General features: G+C 43.9%; 1 protein-coding gene across 1 annotated transcript in view; it reads right to left on the reverse strand.

The window, feature by feature from the left end:
• LOC124595217 overlaps positions 1-18,540 on the reverse strand; it is a 105,011-nt gene extending 86,471 nt beyond the window's left edge. Inside the window, exon 1 of the mRNA XM_047133861.1 lies at positions 17,332-18,540. Within this exon, the coding sequence (XP_046989817.1) occupies positions 17,332-18,294 (963 nt within the window). The 5' untranslated portion in view covers positions 18,295-18,540. The remainder of the gene's footprint in view (positions 1-17,331) is intronic.
• Between the last annotated feature and the right edge of the window lie 556 nt (positions 18,541-19,096).

The raw sequence follows: 19,096 nt of genomic DNA on the forward strand, positions 1-19,096 counted from the left end.
AAGTATTCGCAGTTCAGTCTACAACTGCACTTGTAAATATTATTGTTCACCGCTGATGCTGAATTAAAGCTGAGTATTTAATTGTATTCCTGTCTACTAACTTTCTAATCACCTAAGATGTTCCTGATACATCCCTCAAGTATAGTTCATTCATCCTCACGTCAGCCTACGTGATCAACGCGTGCAGTTAATGGCCACCCCTCGTGATCAGACTAAGAGTCAAATTGCGTGACTCAGCCGGGTCACCGTTTTTCCATGAGGCCCATAGTTCCGCTTCATACATAACACGATACTCTTACGAAATTACAGAGCTGCGTACAAGATTGGGTTATACGGCCTTTGTAGGTATTCAGTTGAATTTTGTTCGACGCTTTTTTGGTCGAGTGAACAACTATCCACCAGCATAGAGTGAAGCAGATAGACACTATGAAGCTTATTGAGGTACCGCGGGTGGAATGATCTGTTAGAAGTGCGAAGAACGAACTCGCCTCACCGTTTGTTGTTGTGGCCAGCACGTTGTCTAGATCTCTTACCCATTGCAAACATCTTGTCATGGGTTGCAGAGATACTGGTACGGCATGAGTCACCTTTTAATACGATTGACGAACTATGGCAGAGACTTGAAGCAGTATGGAATAATGTGCTCGTATCTGTCATCCAACCTTAGTTCGACTCGTTGTCCAGCCGTGATAGAGCCGCTGTTGCTGCCAGAAGTGACAGCTGTGTGTACTAAATTTCTCATTATCACCTTCAAATTTAATATTGTTCTTCCTACTGCACTGTTATACACAATAAGTAAAATCTTGTAGTTTCAATGGCCAGCAGCGTAGTTCCTAAACAATGTTTGCAGTCTCATTTGTTTTGTTTGACACATTGTGTTCCCTACGTATGCCGTCTAAAAGGATAACAAAGGCGTAAATAGCAGCTTCGTATACTTATACTTCCGTGAAAACGGAAAAGTTTGTACACCCCAATATACGGGGTGAATCAAATGTAACTGTACACATTTCGATGGTGTAATATGTGCATCAAAATAAGAGTAAAATGTTAAATAAAATTTTGTCTGAAATTGTCTTATTTCCGAGTTATGATGCGTAATGCCATTTTTGGTAGGCATTACTCATGGGCCAGTGCAGGCTTTTGGCCTATCGTATTCGCTTGTTTCGTAGTATTCTCTACAGTACTAGGCTGATTTTCGCATGAAATGCTTTTGTTTAATTGACGTCGATACGGTCCGTTGTATTCTGTGGCGCTGTTGTAGTGGTGCGGTACCAGATGTACTACGTACACTGATTATGTCGGCAGTCCATAGAGTGCAGTCGTTGTGTACAGCACTAAGGCGTATTCAAACGGTGAATAGGCGGATCTACGCCTTCTTTACGGCGTAGCAGGAGGCAATGCACGATCAGCAGGACGACAGCGTATGGAACTGTTTACAAACATATAGTACAAAATCGTCAGACTTTTACAGCTGAGGAGAGACGTTTAAGGGAATACGGCATTTGTGGCGAGCCACAGGTAGGTCGGCCTCGAGTGGATGGAATAGGTGTTGAGAACATCCTAGAAATGGTAGGTGAAGCCGCCGTATTAGTGCTACTGTTGGGGTTCCTCAAATAAAATTTAGGGTGCCTGTTTCGGAGACAGCAATTTCACCCATTTCGCCTGCAGAATATACAGGAACACATACCTGTAGACAACTCTAACGTCAGAATTTCTGTCAGTGCCATGTTGCTGATACACTGTTCGGTCGTCGGTTACTGTTTACGGATAAGAGCTTCTTTGGCCATGCGGGTATCATGAACACTCGCATGAGAATACTCAAGCAACTATAGTACGACGATATCAAAATCGTTTTGCAGTGAACATTTGGTGTGATATTGTGGACATTCAGTTACTCGTGCCGAATGTTATTACACAACGCCTGACTCACAGAGTGTATCGACAGTTTTTGGAACATGAAATGGGTTTTGCCGGCCGGAGTGGCCGAGCGGTTCTAGGCGCGTCAGTCTGCAACCGCGCGACCGCTACGGTGGCAGGTTCTAATCCTGCCTCGGGCATGGATGTGTGTGATGTCCATAGGTTAGTTAGGTTTAAGTAGTTCTAAGTTCTAGGGGACTGATGACTTCAGAAGTTGAGTCCCATAGTGCTCAGAGCCATTTGAACCATTTTTTTTGAGACTGTTAGTGAGAGCACTTCGAGTTCCTGCTGCTAACAAGCCGAGTACACCGTTCATTTTGAAACGTCCCCTTAGAAAAATTTATGAATGCTGAACTGATAAACCCCTTACGTTATTTGATTTTCTAACAGATGAGGAAAACTGAACGTACTCAGACATTTCACTCTTTACTTATTCTGATCAACACTAAACTGACACACAATACTTTTAGCGCAACGCAATCTGACTTTCAATAATCCCTACAAAAGAATGGCCCTGACTAACAATAGCCTATATCTTTCATTAATCACTTACCTCACAAAAATCTTCGTTACTTGAACTACTGCAATACAGCGAGCGCCACTACTGCCAGCCAAATAAAAGATTCTAACTACTGAAGGCACTAACTACTGATAGGCATAGTCAGCAAATGAAGGATTCTGACAGAGAACAAACAATGTATTTATCTTAATAGTGTTCAAAATTCATAATATATATATCAGTTCATGACATCCAGTCTTACAAATTTAGTGTCTCTGATGGACACACGTCCAGATCATCCGCTCTCAAAACTCTGCGATCTCTCTCCCTACATCCACCATTGCTGGCGGCTCACCTCCAACTGCGCAACGCTACGCGCTGTTCACACCCGACTGCCCAACACTACAATAGCGAATATTCCAACAATGCCAACCAGCCACAGACTTCACACAGCACAGTCAGTGATTTTCATATAGAGCGCTACGTGGCGTTACCAACATAAAAACCTAAACAGCCTACTGACAATTTGTAGTATGTTTTTACGAGCTTCAAACGGGAGAGACTGCAGTAATGGATAGGAACTGTGACTGCCGTGTACAGATGCGAGCCTGCTTTGGCTTCCGTCACACAGCTTCAGGCTGCTGCCAAGGGGCATCACTGTGGGGGGTCGGACGTGGGGATGCGAGAGACTTAGAGCATGTCCAACGTGTCCCCCGTTTGGTCTGCTGCTGTGCCTGCCCCGGATACTGCCTGCACTGAGGTTGACCCCTCACCCGTGGTCGAGTGGGAGATCATTCCAAAGTCTGGCAGGCAGCGAAAAACTTCCTGAGAGGCCAATCGTATAGCCTCCCCGGTTCGTTTGACGAACAGATTTCGGGCGTTATCTGTGGCTGACGATGTCTCAGAGCCAGATGCAGTCGTCCACCCTGTCCAGGGGAAACTTCTCGGCCCGCAAGGTCTGGGAGTTCACAGAGGGTGGGTTCTCTGGTAGTTGGGAGTTCCAACGTTAGGCGCGTAATGCGGCCCCTTTGGAACATGGCTGCCAAAGTGGGAAAGGAAGCCAGTGTGCACTCGGTGTGCATACCGGGGGCAGTCATGACGGATGTGGAAAGGCTGCTTCCGCATGCCATGAGGAGTACAGGGTGCAGCCAACTGCAGGTGGTGGCTCATGTCGGTACTAATGACGTATGTCGCTTTGGGTCGGAGGAGATTGTCTCTGGTTTTGGGCGGCTAGCGGAAATGGTAAAGACTGCCAGTCTTGCTTCCGAGATTAAGGCGGAGCTCACCATTTGCAGCATCAACTGACTGTGGTCCTTTGGTACAGCGCCGAGTGGAGGGTCTGAATCAGAGGCTCAGGTGGTTCTGTGACCGTGTGGGCTGCAGATTCATTGACTTGGGCCATCGGGTGGTGGGTTTCTGGATTCCGCCTAATAGGTCAGGAGTCCACTACACACAGGAAGCGGTTACACGGGTAGCGGGGGCTGTGTGGAAGGGACTGACCGGTTTTTTAGGCCATAGAGCTTCAGGGAACCACAGAAAGGACGTCTGTCTAAAAGAGGGCAGGTAAAACACAGTAAGTTACTTGTAGAAACGATCGGTATTGTAGCTGTAAATTGTCGTAGCTGTGTTGGGAATGAACCAGAGCTCCAAGCCCTAATAGAAAGCACTGAAGCTCAAATAGTTATAGGTACAGAAAGCTGGCTAAAGCCGGAAATAAGTTCAGCAGAAATTTTTTCAAACGATCTAACAGTTTTCAGAAAGGTGGTGGAGTATTTATTGCTGTCAGAAATAGTTTGCCTTGTAGTGAAATTGAAATAGATAGTTCTTGCGAAATAGTATGGGTAGAGGTTATACTTGACAATCGGACTAAACTATCTATTGGGTCGTTTTACCGACCCCCGACTCAGAAGATATAGTTGCTAAACAGTTCAAAGAAAACTTGAGTGTCATTTCAAGTAGGTACCCCACTTATACAATTAAGGTCGGTGGTGACTTTAATCTACCCTCGGTATGCTGGAAAAATTATAAGTTTAAAGCCGGACGCAGGCATAAAAGTCATCCGAAACTGTTCTGAATGCTTTCTCAGAAAATTATTTTCCACAATTAGTTCATGAGCCCACTCGAAGCGTAAATGGTTGCGAAAGCATACTTGACTTCTTAGCAACAAATAATCCTGGACAAATAGTGACTATCGTGACGAATACAGGAATTAGCGACTACAAAGCAGTAGCTGCTAGGCTGAATACCGTAACTCCTACAACCATCAAAAAGAAACGCAAAGTATATCTATTTAAAAAAGCCGATAAAAATGCTCTTAACTCCTTTTTAAGAGACAGTCTGCACTCCTTATGATCTGATCATGTAAGGGCAGAAAAATCGTGAAATGATTTCAAAGAGATAGTATCGACAGTAATTGAGAGATATATACCACATAAATTAATAAGTGATGGTACTGAGCCTCCATAGTACACTAAACGGGTCATATCGCTGTTGCAAAAGTAGCGAAAGAAGCATGCCAAATTTAAAAGAACGCAAAATCCCCAAGACTGGCAAAGTTTCGCAGAAGTTCGAAATATAGCGCGTACTTCAATGAGTGATGCTTTTAATAATTTCCACAACGAAACACTGTCTCGAAATTTGGCAGAAAACCCAAAGAGATTTGGTCATACATAATGCACATCAATGGCAAGACGCAATCAATACCTTCACCGCGCGATAACAACGGTGAAGTCACTGATGACAGTGTCACTAAAGCAGAGTTATTACACACGATTTTCCAACACTTCAACAATGAAGACGAAGTAAATATTCCTGAAATCCATCAAGAACAACTGCCAAGATGAAAAACATAGAAGTAGATATCCTCGGTGTCGCAAAGCAGCTTAAATCACTTAATAAAAGCAAGGCTTCAGGCCAGGCTGTATACCAGTCAGGTTCCTCTCAGAGTATGCTGATACGATAGCCCCATATTTGGTAGCAGTTATGTACAACCGCTCGCTCACAGAAAGATCCGTACCTAAAGACTGGAAAATTACCCAAGTCACACCAATACCCAAAAAGGGAAGTAGGAGTAATCCGTTGAATTACAGGTCCATATCACTAACGTCGATTTGCAGTAGGGTTTTCGAACATTATGAAGTACCTCGAAGAAAACGATTTATTGTCATATGGTCAGCACGAATTTAAAAAATATCGTTCTAGCGAAACACAACTAGCCCTTTACCTTTACTTATTGATTCCATATTTTTATATTTCCAGAAGGCTTTTGACACCGTTCCTCACAAGCGTCTTCTAACCAAACTGCGTGCCTATGGAATATCGCCTCAGCTGTGCGACTGCATTCGTGATTTCCTGTCAGAAGGGTCACAGTTGGTAGTAATAGACGGAAAGTCATCGAGTACAACAGAAATAATATCCAGCGTTCCCCAAGGAAGTGTTATAGGCCCTTTATTGTTCCTGGTCTATATTAATGACATAGGAGACAATCTCAGTACCCGTCTTAGATTATTTGCAGACGATGCTGTCATTTATCGTCTTGTAAAGTCATCAGATGACCAAAACGAATTGCAAAATGATTTAGATAAGATATCTGTATGGAGCGAAAAGTGGCAATTGACCCTGAATAAAGAAAAGTGTGAGTTATTCACATGAGTACTAAAAGAAATCTGCTAAATTTCGATTACGCGATAACTCACGCAAATATGAAGGCTGTAAATTCAACTAAATACTTAGGGATTACAATTAAAAATACCCTAAATTGGAACGATCATATAGATAATGTTGTGGGTAGAGCCAACCAAATATTGCGATTTATTGGCAGAACACTTAGAAGGTGCAACAGATCTACTAAAAAGACTGCGTGCACAACGCTTGTCCGCCCTATTCTGGAGTATTACTGCGCGGTGTGGGATCCGCATCAGATGGGACTGACGGGTGACACCGAAAATATACAAAGAAAGGCAGCTCGTTTTGTATTATCGCGAAGTAGGGGAGATAGTGCCACAGACGTGATACGTGAATTAGAGTGGCTATCATTAAAATAAAGACGTATTTCGTTGCGACGGGGTTTTCTCATGAAATTTCAATCACCAATTTTTTCTCCAATTGCGATAACATTCTGTTGGCACCCACCTACATAGGGAGAAATGATCATCACGATAAAATAAGAAGCCAGGGCTCGCACAGAAAAATTTAAATGCTCGTTTTTCCCGCTCGCCGCTCGAGAGTGGAACGGTAGAGAGACAGTTTTAAAGTGGTTCATTGGACCCTCTGCCAGGCACTATATTGTGAATAGCAGAGTAATCGCGTAGATGCAATATTTTACGCTTATTTTGATACATACATTACTCCTACGACGTATGCTCAGTTACTTTTGAATCGCCCTTTATATCTTTATTTTTGAGCGCCCCTTCGACGGTAGGGTAACTAGAGACAGATTTATTCCGTTCTGATGCACTGATGTCTAATTTGAAGGACGAACTACTTTTTACTTTCTCCTCTAATGTTGCATATCTGAGCAATTTATAAAGACATAAGAATGTAAGTGAATTTCCTTGTAGTTGATATTGGAAATGCAAAGTAAGTGAAAAAACGACATATACTTAAGTTGAGCATAAATTTGTTACAAAGATTCTCTAGTGAAATACCACAAGCTCAAAAGGAGGATGCGCTGTAAATGAAACTTACCATATGAATACAGAAATGAATTGCATGAAAATTCCAAGTATTTACGTAAATGAAAATAATTTGCAAAGTGTAAGTGTTAGATTGACTACGAAATTTGTTCACTTTTTTATTCACGAAGTCTGTTGGTAAATTATCTTATATCTGTATCTTACATTAACATTCCTGCTCTGTGGGTATTCTGCCCTCTATAACATTCACGTTGAAATTATAGACGACTATCAACTACGTTTTACAATGCCTAGAGCGCATGCGATATTTTCATGTGAAACATTTTTACATTGTATTGTAAAAGGGTAGAAGTATTACTATCACTGAAGTGCTTGCTCAGATATTGTAATATGGCAATACATTTAAAATTGTTTCGGAAATAAAACGCAATGTACTATCAGTATTCGTAAAGATAATGATTAAATAATACAAAATCGTCATTCAAGACACAACTAAACGCGTGTGTCACTCTTTTATTACCAAAGAAAACATTTGTACTTGCGCGTGGGCAGAAAGTAAGGGAATAAGGTGTTTCAGTGCCCTGGCACTTTTCAAGAGTTTTCTGCGTTACAGTTGTGCAACAATGAATATGGAATGTACCTTAACGTTTCCTGTCTGACTGCTGCGTCTACAGAAACAAGTGCTGTTGTCATAAAACATCTGCTGAGATAACTCTGTTGACCCCAACCACAATATTTACTTTCTCAGTTTGTGGTTCGGGTGCTTTAGCAAGAAAACGTGTTCCTAGCGCAGTTGTCTTAAAAGCGCATAATCGAAGTTTAGATGGATATTTCTACACTGGGCTATATGCGTGCTCCTCGCAGCGATTGGCCATTAAGTTTATACTTCTGTTGATAAGGAAATGTGCTTTGGTTACTGGTGTTCCGATCACAATTCAGGCACGAAAACTCGTATTTCCACGTGGCACACTTTCGAGAGGTAAAACAATGAACGGTACTTTACAGATCAGTAATTATTTATACCCCAACAAAGCGAATTGTTTGCCTGATAATGAATGGCTGAAGTGCGGAATGTCGAGCGGTGGAGGGAAACAGACGAAAGTTTTTATACACGTCCTCTGAATAAACTTAAAGAGGGCATAGGGCAAGGTGTTGTTGACCTCTGGTGAATCACAAATCATTCGCTTGTAGAACTATTGTGAAGCGAATGATAGTGTAATAAACTGGAATAAAACATCCTTCACATTTTTTCCTTCGCAAAATGGAATATACGTATTCATGATCCTTAATTGCTGCATCATTTAACCAGAGGCGGCCCTACACCTACACCTACATCTACATGCATACTCTGCAAGTCTCAGTATGGTGCATGGCGGAAGGTACCCTGTACCACTGCTAGTCATTTTCTTTCCTGTCCCACTAGCAAATAAGGGAAGAAAAAAAGACTATCTATATGGTTCCGTAAAAGTCATAATTTCTCTTATCATATCCTCGTGGGCCTCAAGTGAATTGTACATTGGCGAAAGTAGAGTATTTTTGCAGTCAACTTCAAATGACAGTTCTCTAAAGTTTCTCAATGGCGTTTCACGAAAAGGAAGTCGTGTTCCCTCCAGAGACCCCTGTTTGAGCTCACGTAGCATCTCCGTAATACTCGCCTATTGCTCGAACTTACCGGTAAGTAATCTAGAAGCACGCCTCTGAACTGCTTCGATGTCTTCCTTTGATCCGACCTGGCAGGGATCACAGAGACTCGAGTAGTACGCAAGGTCGGGTCGCACTAGAGTTCTACACGCGGTCTCCTTTACAGCTGAACCACACTTCTCTAGAATTCTCCCAATAAACTGAAGTCGACTACTTGCCTCACATGCTTGTTCCATTCCATATCGCTTTGTAGCGTTATTCTCAGATATTTAAACGACCTGACATAGTCAACTGGACGCTACTAATGCTGTATCAGAACATTACTGTTTTGTTTTTCCTACTCATTCGCTTTAACTTATATTTTTCTACATTTAGAGTTAGCTTCTATTCATCACACCAACTAGAAACTTTGTCGAAGTCATTTTGTATCCTCCTACAGTCACTCGACGACGACATCCTCCCATACGCCACAGCGTCATCAGCAAACAGCCCTTCCCTGGCGTACTCCTGGCGTTACTCTTGTCTCTGATAAACATCATCATCGAGGACAGAGTATTGGGAACAATTGCTTAGGAAGTCTTCAGATCACTCACATATCTGGGAACCTATTCCTTATGCTCGTATCTTTGTTAACAGCGTGCAGTGGGGCCTTAGGCTACGTAAAATAGTTCGAATACGAAGCAGATAAATGTTTGGGAGAAGAGGGAAACAAAAATTACGCCTCCTTACAAAACGCGTGGTCAGGCTAGTATTTCTGGACATTAATTACATTGTCTGCTTGACGGTCCGTTACGGATAGTAAATCCGCTAACTGCCACTTCTGAGGATTTACAGGTGTAAGTAATGGAAGGTACAAAGGTATTTCCGGCCGGATTAAAGATACCGTTTTTCTGAACAAAATTTCGAAGTAGCAACGGTTATATTAATCTTCACAGAGACTGGCACAGGATATGTCTAAAGACCTTCGCTCACAGCTCCTAAGAAGCAAGGATGGATCAGTCGATATTATCGCCAGCAAAATATTAGTCGCCCCCTTAATACATCAGCAAAGGCCTTGCCGCAGTGGATACACCGGTTCCCGGCAGATCACCGAAGTTTAGCGCTGTAGGGCGTGGCCGGCACTTGGATGGGTGACCATCCGGGCCGCCATGCGCTGTTGCCAGTTTTCGGGGTGCACTCAGCCTCGTCATGCCAACCGAGGAGCTACTCGACCGAATAGTAACGGCTCCGGTCACAGAAAACCTCATAGCGACTGGGAGAGCAGTGTGCTGACCACACGCCGCACCTATCCGCATCCTCATCTGAGGATGACACGGCGGTCGGAGGGTCCCGATGGGCCACTTGTGGCCTGAAGACGGCGTGCTTTTTTAATACATCACACCGGTAGCTTTGGAGCGCTGCAGATAGTGTAGAACTGAACCAGACAGTCACCTGACCGTCCACCGATGATGTTAGTTATGGCTGTAGATTGTATGGAATTAGCTCAGCCCAGTAACATGGCCTGGCGTGTAGAAGTGACAGAAATGGGCTGTCATGTTTTTGTGCATGAACACAGCGTGAATAAAGTTGCGTGATTGGTTGGTGTATCAATGCGGATTCAGTTCGTGGGCTAGTGGTTACCGCCATTGCCTCTAAATCGCGGGCTCCCAGGTTCACGGCCGAGTCAGAAATTTTTTTTATGCTCGGGAGACTGGGTGTTTGTGTAGACCTCATCATTCATCACATCTTTGTCGACGTGTAAGTCGCAGAACGTGTGTCAAATAGAAAGACTTGCACCAGGCGCCCGAACAATGGCAGACGTAGCCTCGTGGCCAGTAATGGCATATGATCTTTTTGACGCTAACAGAAGGATTCGTTTACTACTTGCAGCAAGGTAAGGAGGCGTAAGAACGTACTAATCGGCAGAGATTGGAAGCGAGAGTCGCACCCTGTCAGTGACAAACAGTTGCAAACTCGACAGGGATTGTTGCTGTCTGTGACTGCAGGTCCGTCTCAAGCAGTTTCCTAGCGAGCGCTGCTAAGGTAGCTGCATGGGATGAACATCTGGAGTCCGACACCTCACAAAAGGCCATTGCTTACAGTGGCATAAAAAACACAGAAATTGGGTATTAGCTGACTAGAGGCGCAATTTTGCCTCTTGTCGAATGATGCAAGGCGTCGAGTGTATCGACGATCCAACGTAAATGTCGTGTGAGTAGGGCCTCCCGTCGGGTAGACCGTTCGCTGGGTGCAAGTCTTTTGAATTAACGCCATTTCGGTGACTTGCGCGTCGATGGGGATGAAATAATGTTGAGTATGACAACACAACACCCAGTCCCTGAGCGGAGAAAATCTCCGATCCAGCCGTGAATCGAACCTGGGCCCTTAGGATTGACATTCTATCGCGCTGACCACTCTGCTACCGGGGGTGGACGACGATCCAATGAAGAGTTTAACCCGCAGTGTGGTTTGATGTAGTTTAGGCTGGAAATATGATGTGATCTTTTTCAGGTGTTTTTCGCACTGTGCTTTGGGCCCACTCATTCACGTTGCTGTGGGAATGAACGAGGGTGTTTATTTCAACATTCTCGGTGACCGAATGTTGTCCTTTCTTCTATATCTTCAAGAGGAGTAATCCTCGAAAACGACCATAGCCGTCTTCACAAAGCTGCACGTCCACTTTCCTCACTGGACGAATCCTCATGTATTCTATTCCACGTCAACTGACCCGCTAAATCACGTGATCTTAATCCGATAGAAATACAAAAGAAACCGAACTAATGTTTTGGTGGGCGGAGCTTTTGTACTATCACGTATTCCCTCTAAGGCGCATAGAGCCCACATTACAGATCCAGCAAGCCGAGTGCTATAGCTGAAGGAGGTCAGTACTAGTTTCGGCAGAGTTTATAGTGAAAAGTGTTTAGTGTGAACATCGGTTTTGCAATGGCTGATTTTCGTGAACAGCCTACAACGGTGAAAATCTGATTTTTGCTCGGAAAAAGTGGAATAGAAACTCTTAAACTGTTAAAACCGGCGTACAAGAACGATGCTGTGGGGAAAATTCAAGTGTCTGAGTGGTTTTCCCGTTTAAAACTGGTTAAATGTCAGTTGACGACAAACTTCGTTGTGGCCCTCCTTCCACGTCCCGAACACACAAAGATGTTCAAAACATTTATGCAGTCATCAACGAAGATCGATGACGGACAATTGAAGAAATTATGGAGCTGTCAGGAGAGACTTCGAGTTTAGTGCAGTGCACCGTGACAGAAGATTTGGGAATGAAAAGAATGGCTCTCGAATTCGTGACCCGACTGCTGACAGCTCAACAAAAAACAAGGTCCTGTGGAAGAACGTTGTGCTTTGCAAGAAGACACCCGAAATGATGACAAATTTTTTTCAAAAATTGTTGCAGGTGACGAAACTTGGTGCTATGCTTACGATTGTGGATCAAAAGCAACAATCTAGTCAATAGAAAACTTCAGTTTCTCCTCGCAACAAGAAAGCACGCCAGGTGACATAAAACATTAAAACAATGCTGATTTGTTTTTTTCGACGTGAGAGGAGTCGCCCTTTCGGAGTTTGTTGCACAGGGTAAGGCTTTCTGCTTGGAAGTTTTGAAAAGACTGCGAAACTGTACCGGCCGCTGTGACCGAACGGTTCTAGGCGCTTCAGTCCGGAACCGCGCTGCTGCTACGGTCGCAGATTCCATTCCTGCCTCGGGCGTGGATGTGTGTTATGTCCTTAGGTTAGTTAGGTTTAAGTAGTTCTAAGTCTAGGGGACTGATGACCTCAGATGTTAAGTCCCATAGTGCTTAGAGCCATTTGAACTTTTTTTATTTTTTTTATTTTTATTTATTTTTTTTTTTTTTTTTGCGAGACTACTGTGTGCGGCGGAAGCGATATGATTTGTGGCAGTCGGGTGACTGGATTTTCCATCATGACAATGCCCCTGCTCACACAGTCCTGGTGGTGTGACAGTTCTTGACCTGTTCCTCAAACTCCCATTCTCACCCGATCTTGTCCCGCGCGGCATTTTTTGTTTGTTTTTTGTTTGCTAGAATGAAAAGCGAAATGAAAGGCAAGCGTTTTGCTGATGTTTCTAAGGTGAAGAAGAAACGACGGAGGTGCTGTTAAGCGTCACAAAATTTGAATTTAAATCATGTTTTGAAAAATGGAATAAAAGATTAGACAAGTGTATTAGTGCAAGTGGAGAGTAGTTTGAAGGGGATTGAAGGCTTGTGTTTAAAATGTGAATAAATAAGTTAAAAAATAAGTTCGGTTTCTTTTAGTATCTCCTCATATCTAGGATTGTTTCGAACAGCACGTGAATCGTAGCGACCAATATCCCTGAAATTTGGTATCCCTATGGGGTTTAGTCAAATGATTCAAATGGCTCTGAGCACTATGGGACTTAACATCTGAGGTCATCAGTCCCCTAGAACTTGTTGTTGTTGTGGTCTTCAGTCCAGAGACTGGTTTGATGCAACTCTCCATGCTACTGTATCCTGTGCAAGTTTCTTCATCTCCCAGTAGCTACTGCAACCTACCTCCTTCTGAATCTGTTTAGTGTATTCATCTCTTGGTCTCCCTCTACGATTTTTACCCTCCGTGCTGCCCTCCAATACTAAATTGATCCCTTGATGCCTCAGCATATGTCCTCCCAATCCATCCCTTCTTCTAGTCAAGTTGTGCCACAAACTCCTCTTCTCCCCAGTTCTATTCAGTACCTCCTCATTAGTTATATGATCTACCCATCTAATCTTCAGCGTCCTTCTGTAGCACCACATTTCGAAAGCTTCTATTCTCTTTTTGTCTAAACTATTTATCGTCCACGTTTCACTTCCATACATGGCTACACTCCATACAAATACATTCAGAAACGACTTCCTGACACTTAAATCTATACTCGATGTTAACAAATTTCTCTTCTTCAGAAACGCTTTCCTTGCCTTTGCCAGTCTACATTTTATATCCTCCCTACTTCGACAATCATTAGTTATTTTGCTCCCCAAATAGCAAAACTCATTTACTACTTTAAGCGTCTCATTTCCTAATCTAATACCCTCAGCATCACCCGATTGAATTCGACTACATTCCTTTATCCTCGCTTTGCTTTTGGTGATGTTCATCTTATATCCTCCTTTCAAGACACTGTCTATTCCGTTCAGTTGCTCTTCCAGGTGCTTTGCTGTCTCTGACATAATTACAATGTCATCGACGAACCTCAAAGTTTTAATTTCTTCTCCATGGATTTTAATTCTTACTCCGAATTTTTCTATTGTTTCCTTTACTGCTGGCTCAATATACAGATTGAATAACATCGGGGATAGGCTACAACGCTGTCTCACTCCCTTCCTAAACACTGCTTCCCTTTCATGCCCCTCGACTCTTATGACTGACATCTGGTTCCTGTACAAAATGTAAATGGTCTTTCGCTCTCTATATTTTACCCCTGCCACCTTCCGAATTTGAAAGAGAGTATTCCAGTCAACATTGTCAAAAGCTTTCTCTAAGTCTACAAATGCTAGAAACGTAGGTTTGCCTTTCCTTAATCTATTTTCTAAGATAAGTCGTAGGGTCAGTACTGCATCGCGTGTTCCAACATTTCTACGGAATCCAAACTGATCTTCCCCGAGGTCGGCTTCTACCAGTTTTTCCATTCGTCTGTACAGAATTAGTGTTAGTATTTTGCAGCCGTGGCTTATTAAACTGATAGTTCGGTAATTTTCACATCTGTCAACCCCTTCTTTCTTTGGGATTGCAATTATTATATTCTTCTTCAAGTCTGAGGGTAATTCGCGTGTCTCATACATCTTGCTGACCAGCACTAATAGTTAGATTGATTCTCAAGAATACATTGTATATAACGTTCAGGAGGTAGTAAATGAAACCAAAGAAAAATTTGGAGAAGGAATTAAAGTTTGGCGAGAAGAAATAAAACTTTGAGGTTTCCCGATGATATTATAATTCTGTCAGAGACAGCAAAGGACTTGGAAGAACAGTTGAACGGAATGGAAAGTGTCTTGAAAGGACGCTATAATATGAACATCAACAAAAGCGAAAGAAGGAAAAAGGGAATGTATTCGAATTAAATCAGGTGATGCTGAGGGAATTGCATTAGAAAACGAACCACTTAATGCAGTAGATAAGTTCTGGTATCTGGGCAGCAAAATAACTGGTGATGGCCGAAGTAGAGAGGATATAAAATGTAGACTGGCAATGGCAAGAAATGCGTTTCTGAAGAAGAGAAATTTAAATTTTTTAACATCGAATATAGAGTTAAATGACAGGAAGTCGTTTCTGAAAGTATTTGTATGGAGTGCAGCCATGTATGAAAGTGAAACACGGACGATAAAGAGTTAAGACGAGAAGAGAACAGAAACTTTTGAAATGTGGTGTTACAGAAGATTAGATGGATAGTTCACGTAACTATTGAGGAGGTAATGAATAGAATTGGGGAGAAGAGGAGTTTGTGGCACAACTTGACTAGAAGAAGGGATCGGTTGGTAGTACATGTTATGAGGCATCAAGGGATCACCAAATTTGTATTGGAAGGCAGCGTGGTGGGTAAAAATCGTAGAGGGAGAACAAGAGATGAATACACTAAGCAAGTTCAGATGAATGTAGGTTGCAGTAGGTACTGGGAGATGAAGAAGCTTGCACTGAAGGCAACAACAACAAACTGACGTCTTTTCGCCGTGCATGACAAAGATAGAGAAACTCAACTGGCAGTGACCATTAATCTTTCTGCTGCTGGTACAGCTCTCCTAAAAGAGGTGTCATTTTTGGGAAATTTTAGGGCCTACACAATTCAGTGACAGTTCGAAATGTGTATCTTCCATTCGGGAAAAATTTACGAAATAGCCCTTATTCCACGTCAGCTTTAAGGTGATACACTAGTTTTACCGCACCATTCTGCTCCCTACTTTTTAAAAGAGCGGTCGCCCCAAGCGATGTTTCTTTTTCTTTTTCTGATGATCATCTCCTTGCACTAAAACATATGCAGCAGATGCGGCGACTGCTAAATCCTCTTCTTCCCTCATAATATCGGCAGGTGAAATTGTAATTATAAAGCTAGTTTATAACAAAAATGAAATGGGAGCAAAGTCGGCAAGTTATCAGAGCCAACTGCGATTCCACATGGCGAATCCCTTCGCCCCAAGCCGTTCGTTTGTGTGGGTGAGAAGCCGAACGCCAATACATTGGTGACCAACGTTCGGCCGAATACCATAACAGAAATGGAGAGAAAAGAAATTCGTGGCACAACCTGACTAGAAGAAGGAATCGGTTGATAGGACAAATTTTGAGACAACCGATTTAGTATTGGAAGTCAGTGTGGTGGTGGTGGTGGAGGAGGATGGGAGGGAAGTCGTAGAAGTAGACCAAGTGATGAATACAGTTAGCAAATTCAGAAGGATGTAGGTTACAGTAGTTACTCAGAGACGAAGAGGCTTGCACAGGAGGAAGTTGCATGGAGAGCTGCATCACACAAGTCATTGGACTGAAGACCACAACAAAAACGCCGGCCGGGGTGGCCGAGCGGTTCTAGGCGCTTCAGTCTGGGACTGCGTGAACGCTACGGTCGCAGGTTTGAATCCTGCCTCGGGCATGGATGTATGTGATGTCCTTAGCTTAGTTAGGTTTAAGTAGTTCTAAGTTCTAGGGGACTGATGACCTCAGAAGTTAAGTCCCATAGTGCTCAGAGCCATTTGAACCACAACAAAAACATCACAAAGCAGGCTGAGTCGATGATGCCAGAGTCTCAGTTTCTCTAAAAGATTGTTTGGTAAGGTTCTACAGACTTATCGGTTAATTTACATGCCCATTATAGTACAAAATCGATTATTAAGGGGGGTAGGACGTCAAACGGGCCGACTTGGAGCAGGAGAGGCACCACAGGACATTTTATTTTCCACTGTCTATATTTTTACAAATAAATTCATAAAACTTTGTCAGCATGACCAGGAAGGATTCAGGATTCACAATCATAGCAGTGGAAGTGCAAAAACATAACAAAATAATTTTTTTTAGATATGAAATTTCATCATTTTTTTGACTTACTGTTGGCTGCATTTGTTGCTATAGGTACAGTTTTCTTCGCAAGTAAGAGAGATTCTTTGTTGAATTTTGCACAGCATACAAACCATACTTACAGGTGTATGAAACTCTAGAATTTTCTAAATCTATTAAAAACTGTGGTAAAAATTGAGATAATTAACTACAAAATTTGATTATTTTCTAAACATAAAGTTTAAAACGTAACAGCTCATTCATTTTTTCATAAATTAAATAGATTCTAGAGTTTCAGACACCTGTAAATATGGTTTGAATGCTGTGCAAAATTCATCGAACAGTCTCTCTTACTTATGAAGAAAAGGGTACCTATAGCAACAAATGCAGCCAATAGTAAGTGGAAAAATGATGAAATTTCACATGTAAAAAAAATTATTTTGTTATGTTTTTGAACTTCCGCTGCTACGAGTGTGAATCCTGAATCCTTCCTGGTAATGCTGACAAAGTTTTATGAATTTACTTGTAAAAGTATAGACAGTGGAAATTAAAATGTCCTGTGGTGCCTCTCCTGCTCCAAGTCGGTCCGTTTGACGTCCTACCCCTCTTAACGCATTCTTTCACGGTGTAATTTTGGCTGGCGATGCTCACCTGGTCGAGGCCGCGGTCCTCCAGGGACTGTCGCGCTATGATGAGGAACACGTCGACGATGTCGTTGAGGCTCCTGACCGGCAGGTCTTCGTCGTCCTCGCTCTGGTCCTCACTGCGCTTGACTCGCAGCCGCGACAGCGCCGACCGCCAGCCACCGCCGCTCTGCTGGGGAGCAGACCCGGCGAGCACCTCCTTCATCTTGCGCAGCGTCTCGTTCAGCGCGGCACCCAGCGACTGCTCGAACTCCTCGCTGCCCACCTCTGGGCCGAGTTTGCTAGCATTCCTCCCCGGTGCAGGTGTCTGCTCGCCCATCTCTCCTTCGAAGCTTTCCGCGTCAGATTCCTGCACACTTTTGTTGTAATTTCCTCCGTCCAGATAAATACCAGTGCCTTCTTCCCAGTTGGTGACCCTCTCACCAAAATGGGCGTCTTCGAAATTTGGATCATCTGTGAATTCGTCGACAGGTGATCCGTTCTTGCCAACAGCAATTGGTGGCTGCTGTTCGTCATGCTCATACGTATCTGATGGACTGACAATGAAGTTCCATAGGCTGTCGTCCGTAACTTCGTCATTCCACCCACTGACAGCGTTTAGTTCTCGAGGAGGAGCGTATTCTCCATCTGGGCTAACTCGTGACGTAGGCTGTCTGTGTGTTACTGATACAGAGTCGCTGCGTCCAGAGCCGACAGTTTCGTGCCGCGAGGTGGAGTCACTCGGATCGTGGAGGGTGGTAGTGGAGTGCCCGTCCACGGGAGAGCCGTCGACTTCGTCGTAACCGTGCAACACCGGCGAGGCAGCCGAAGTGGCCAGCAGCAGTAGCAACACCGACAAGGGAGCGCTCGACGCCATGGCCAGCGGTCTTCTGCAGAAGGCGGCCGAGTGCAGCCGCCAGCACGCTGGAGGCGACTGTGAGCGCCCGCGCCAGCTGGTGGCTGTGGTGGTGACGGCGGCAAGGCCACGCATCTACTGGTGCGTCATCGACCCGGCGCGGCTGCGCGGCCACGCTCGCTCGCTCACCTTGCGTGTGTGTGTGCGGCTATGCTGCGAGCAGACCAGCTCGCGAAACCCCACGACGACCGCCGCCCGTTCCGGTATCGGTCCGCCGCTGTTACCCTATTACACATACAAATCGTGAGTCAGCAGTCTGACAGAGGCCGCACTGGTTCTGTTTCGATTACACAACAGCGCTGGCTGCTCCGAGGCATTCTCTAATCCGCGTCCTCGCTAGCGGATACTGCGCGAGTGAACGGCCCGGCCGCGCTGTCTCGTGAGTCAGTGGGCGGACCCGTCGGAGTCGAGTGCACCCTTCCCCGCTTCCGGATGACTAACGGTCTGATCGACAGGTTCAGGGCACTCGACAGCACCGATTAAAGGTCGGTTCACGTAGGCGCAGAACAAAGGGAAAGAAAGGGGGGGGTACCTTTCTGCATACCCCCCCCCCCCCCCGCCACCCCCGCAAAAAAAACATGTTTCAAAATTTCGCAGGTAACTTTAGTAGAATAAAGTATCATGAAATCTAAGCTTACCAAAGTGGTAAGGAATTCCAGAAATTGTAAGCTATATTTAATATAGGAACAACCGCCTACAGTCACTATCGTGATTTTAATTCAATGCACAATGCATTTCGAGTCCTTGAGGCTCATCTTTAGGGGCTTTGACAGTCTACATTGACTATTTTTCCAGATGTAGGTTAATTCTACTCCTGGCGTCCGCCCCCGGTAGCTGAGTGTCAGAGGGCCGATTGGCCTCTGAAATAAAAAATTGA

This window comes from Schistocerca americana, chromosome 2, assembly GCF_021461395.2.
Source record: "Schistocerca americana isolate TAMUIC-IGC-003095 chromosome 2, iqSchAmer2.1, whole genome shotgun sequence".
Classification (NCBI taxonomy): Eukaryota; Metazoa; Arthropoda; class Insecta; order Orthoptera; family Acrididae; genus Schistocerca; species Schistocerca americana.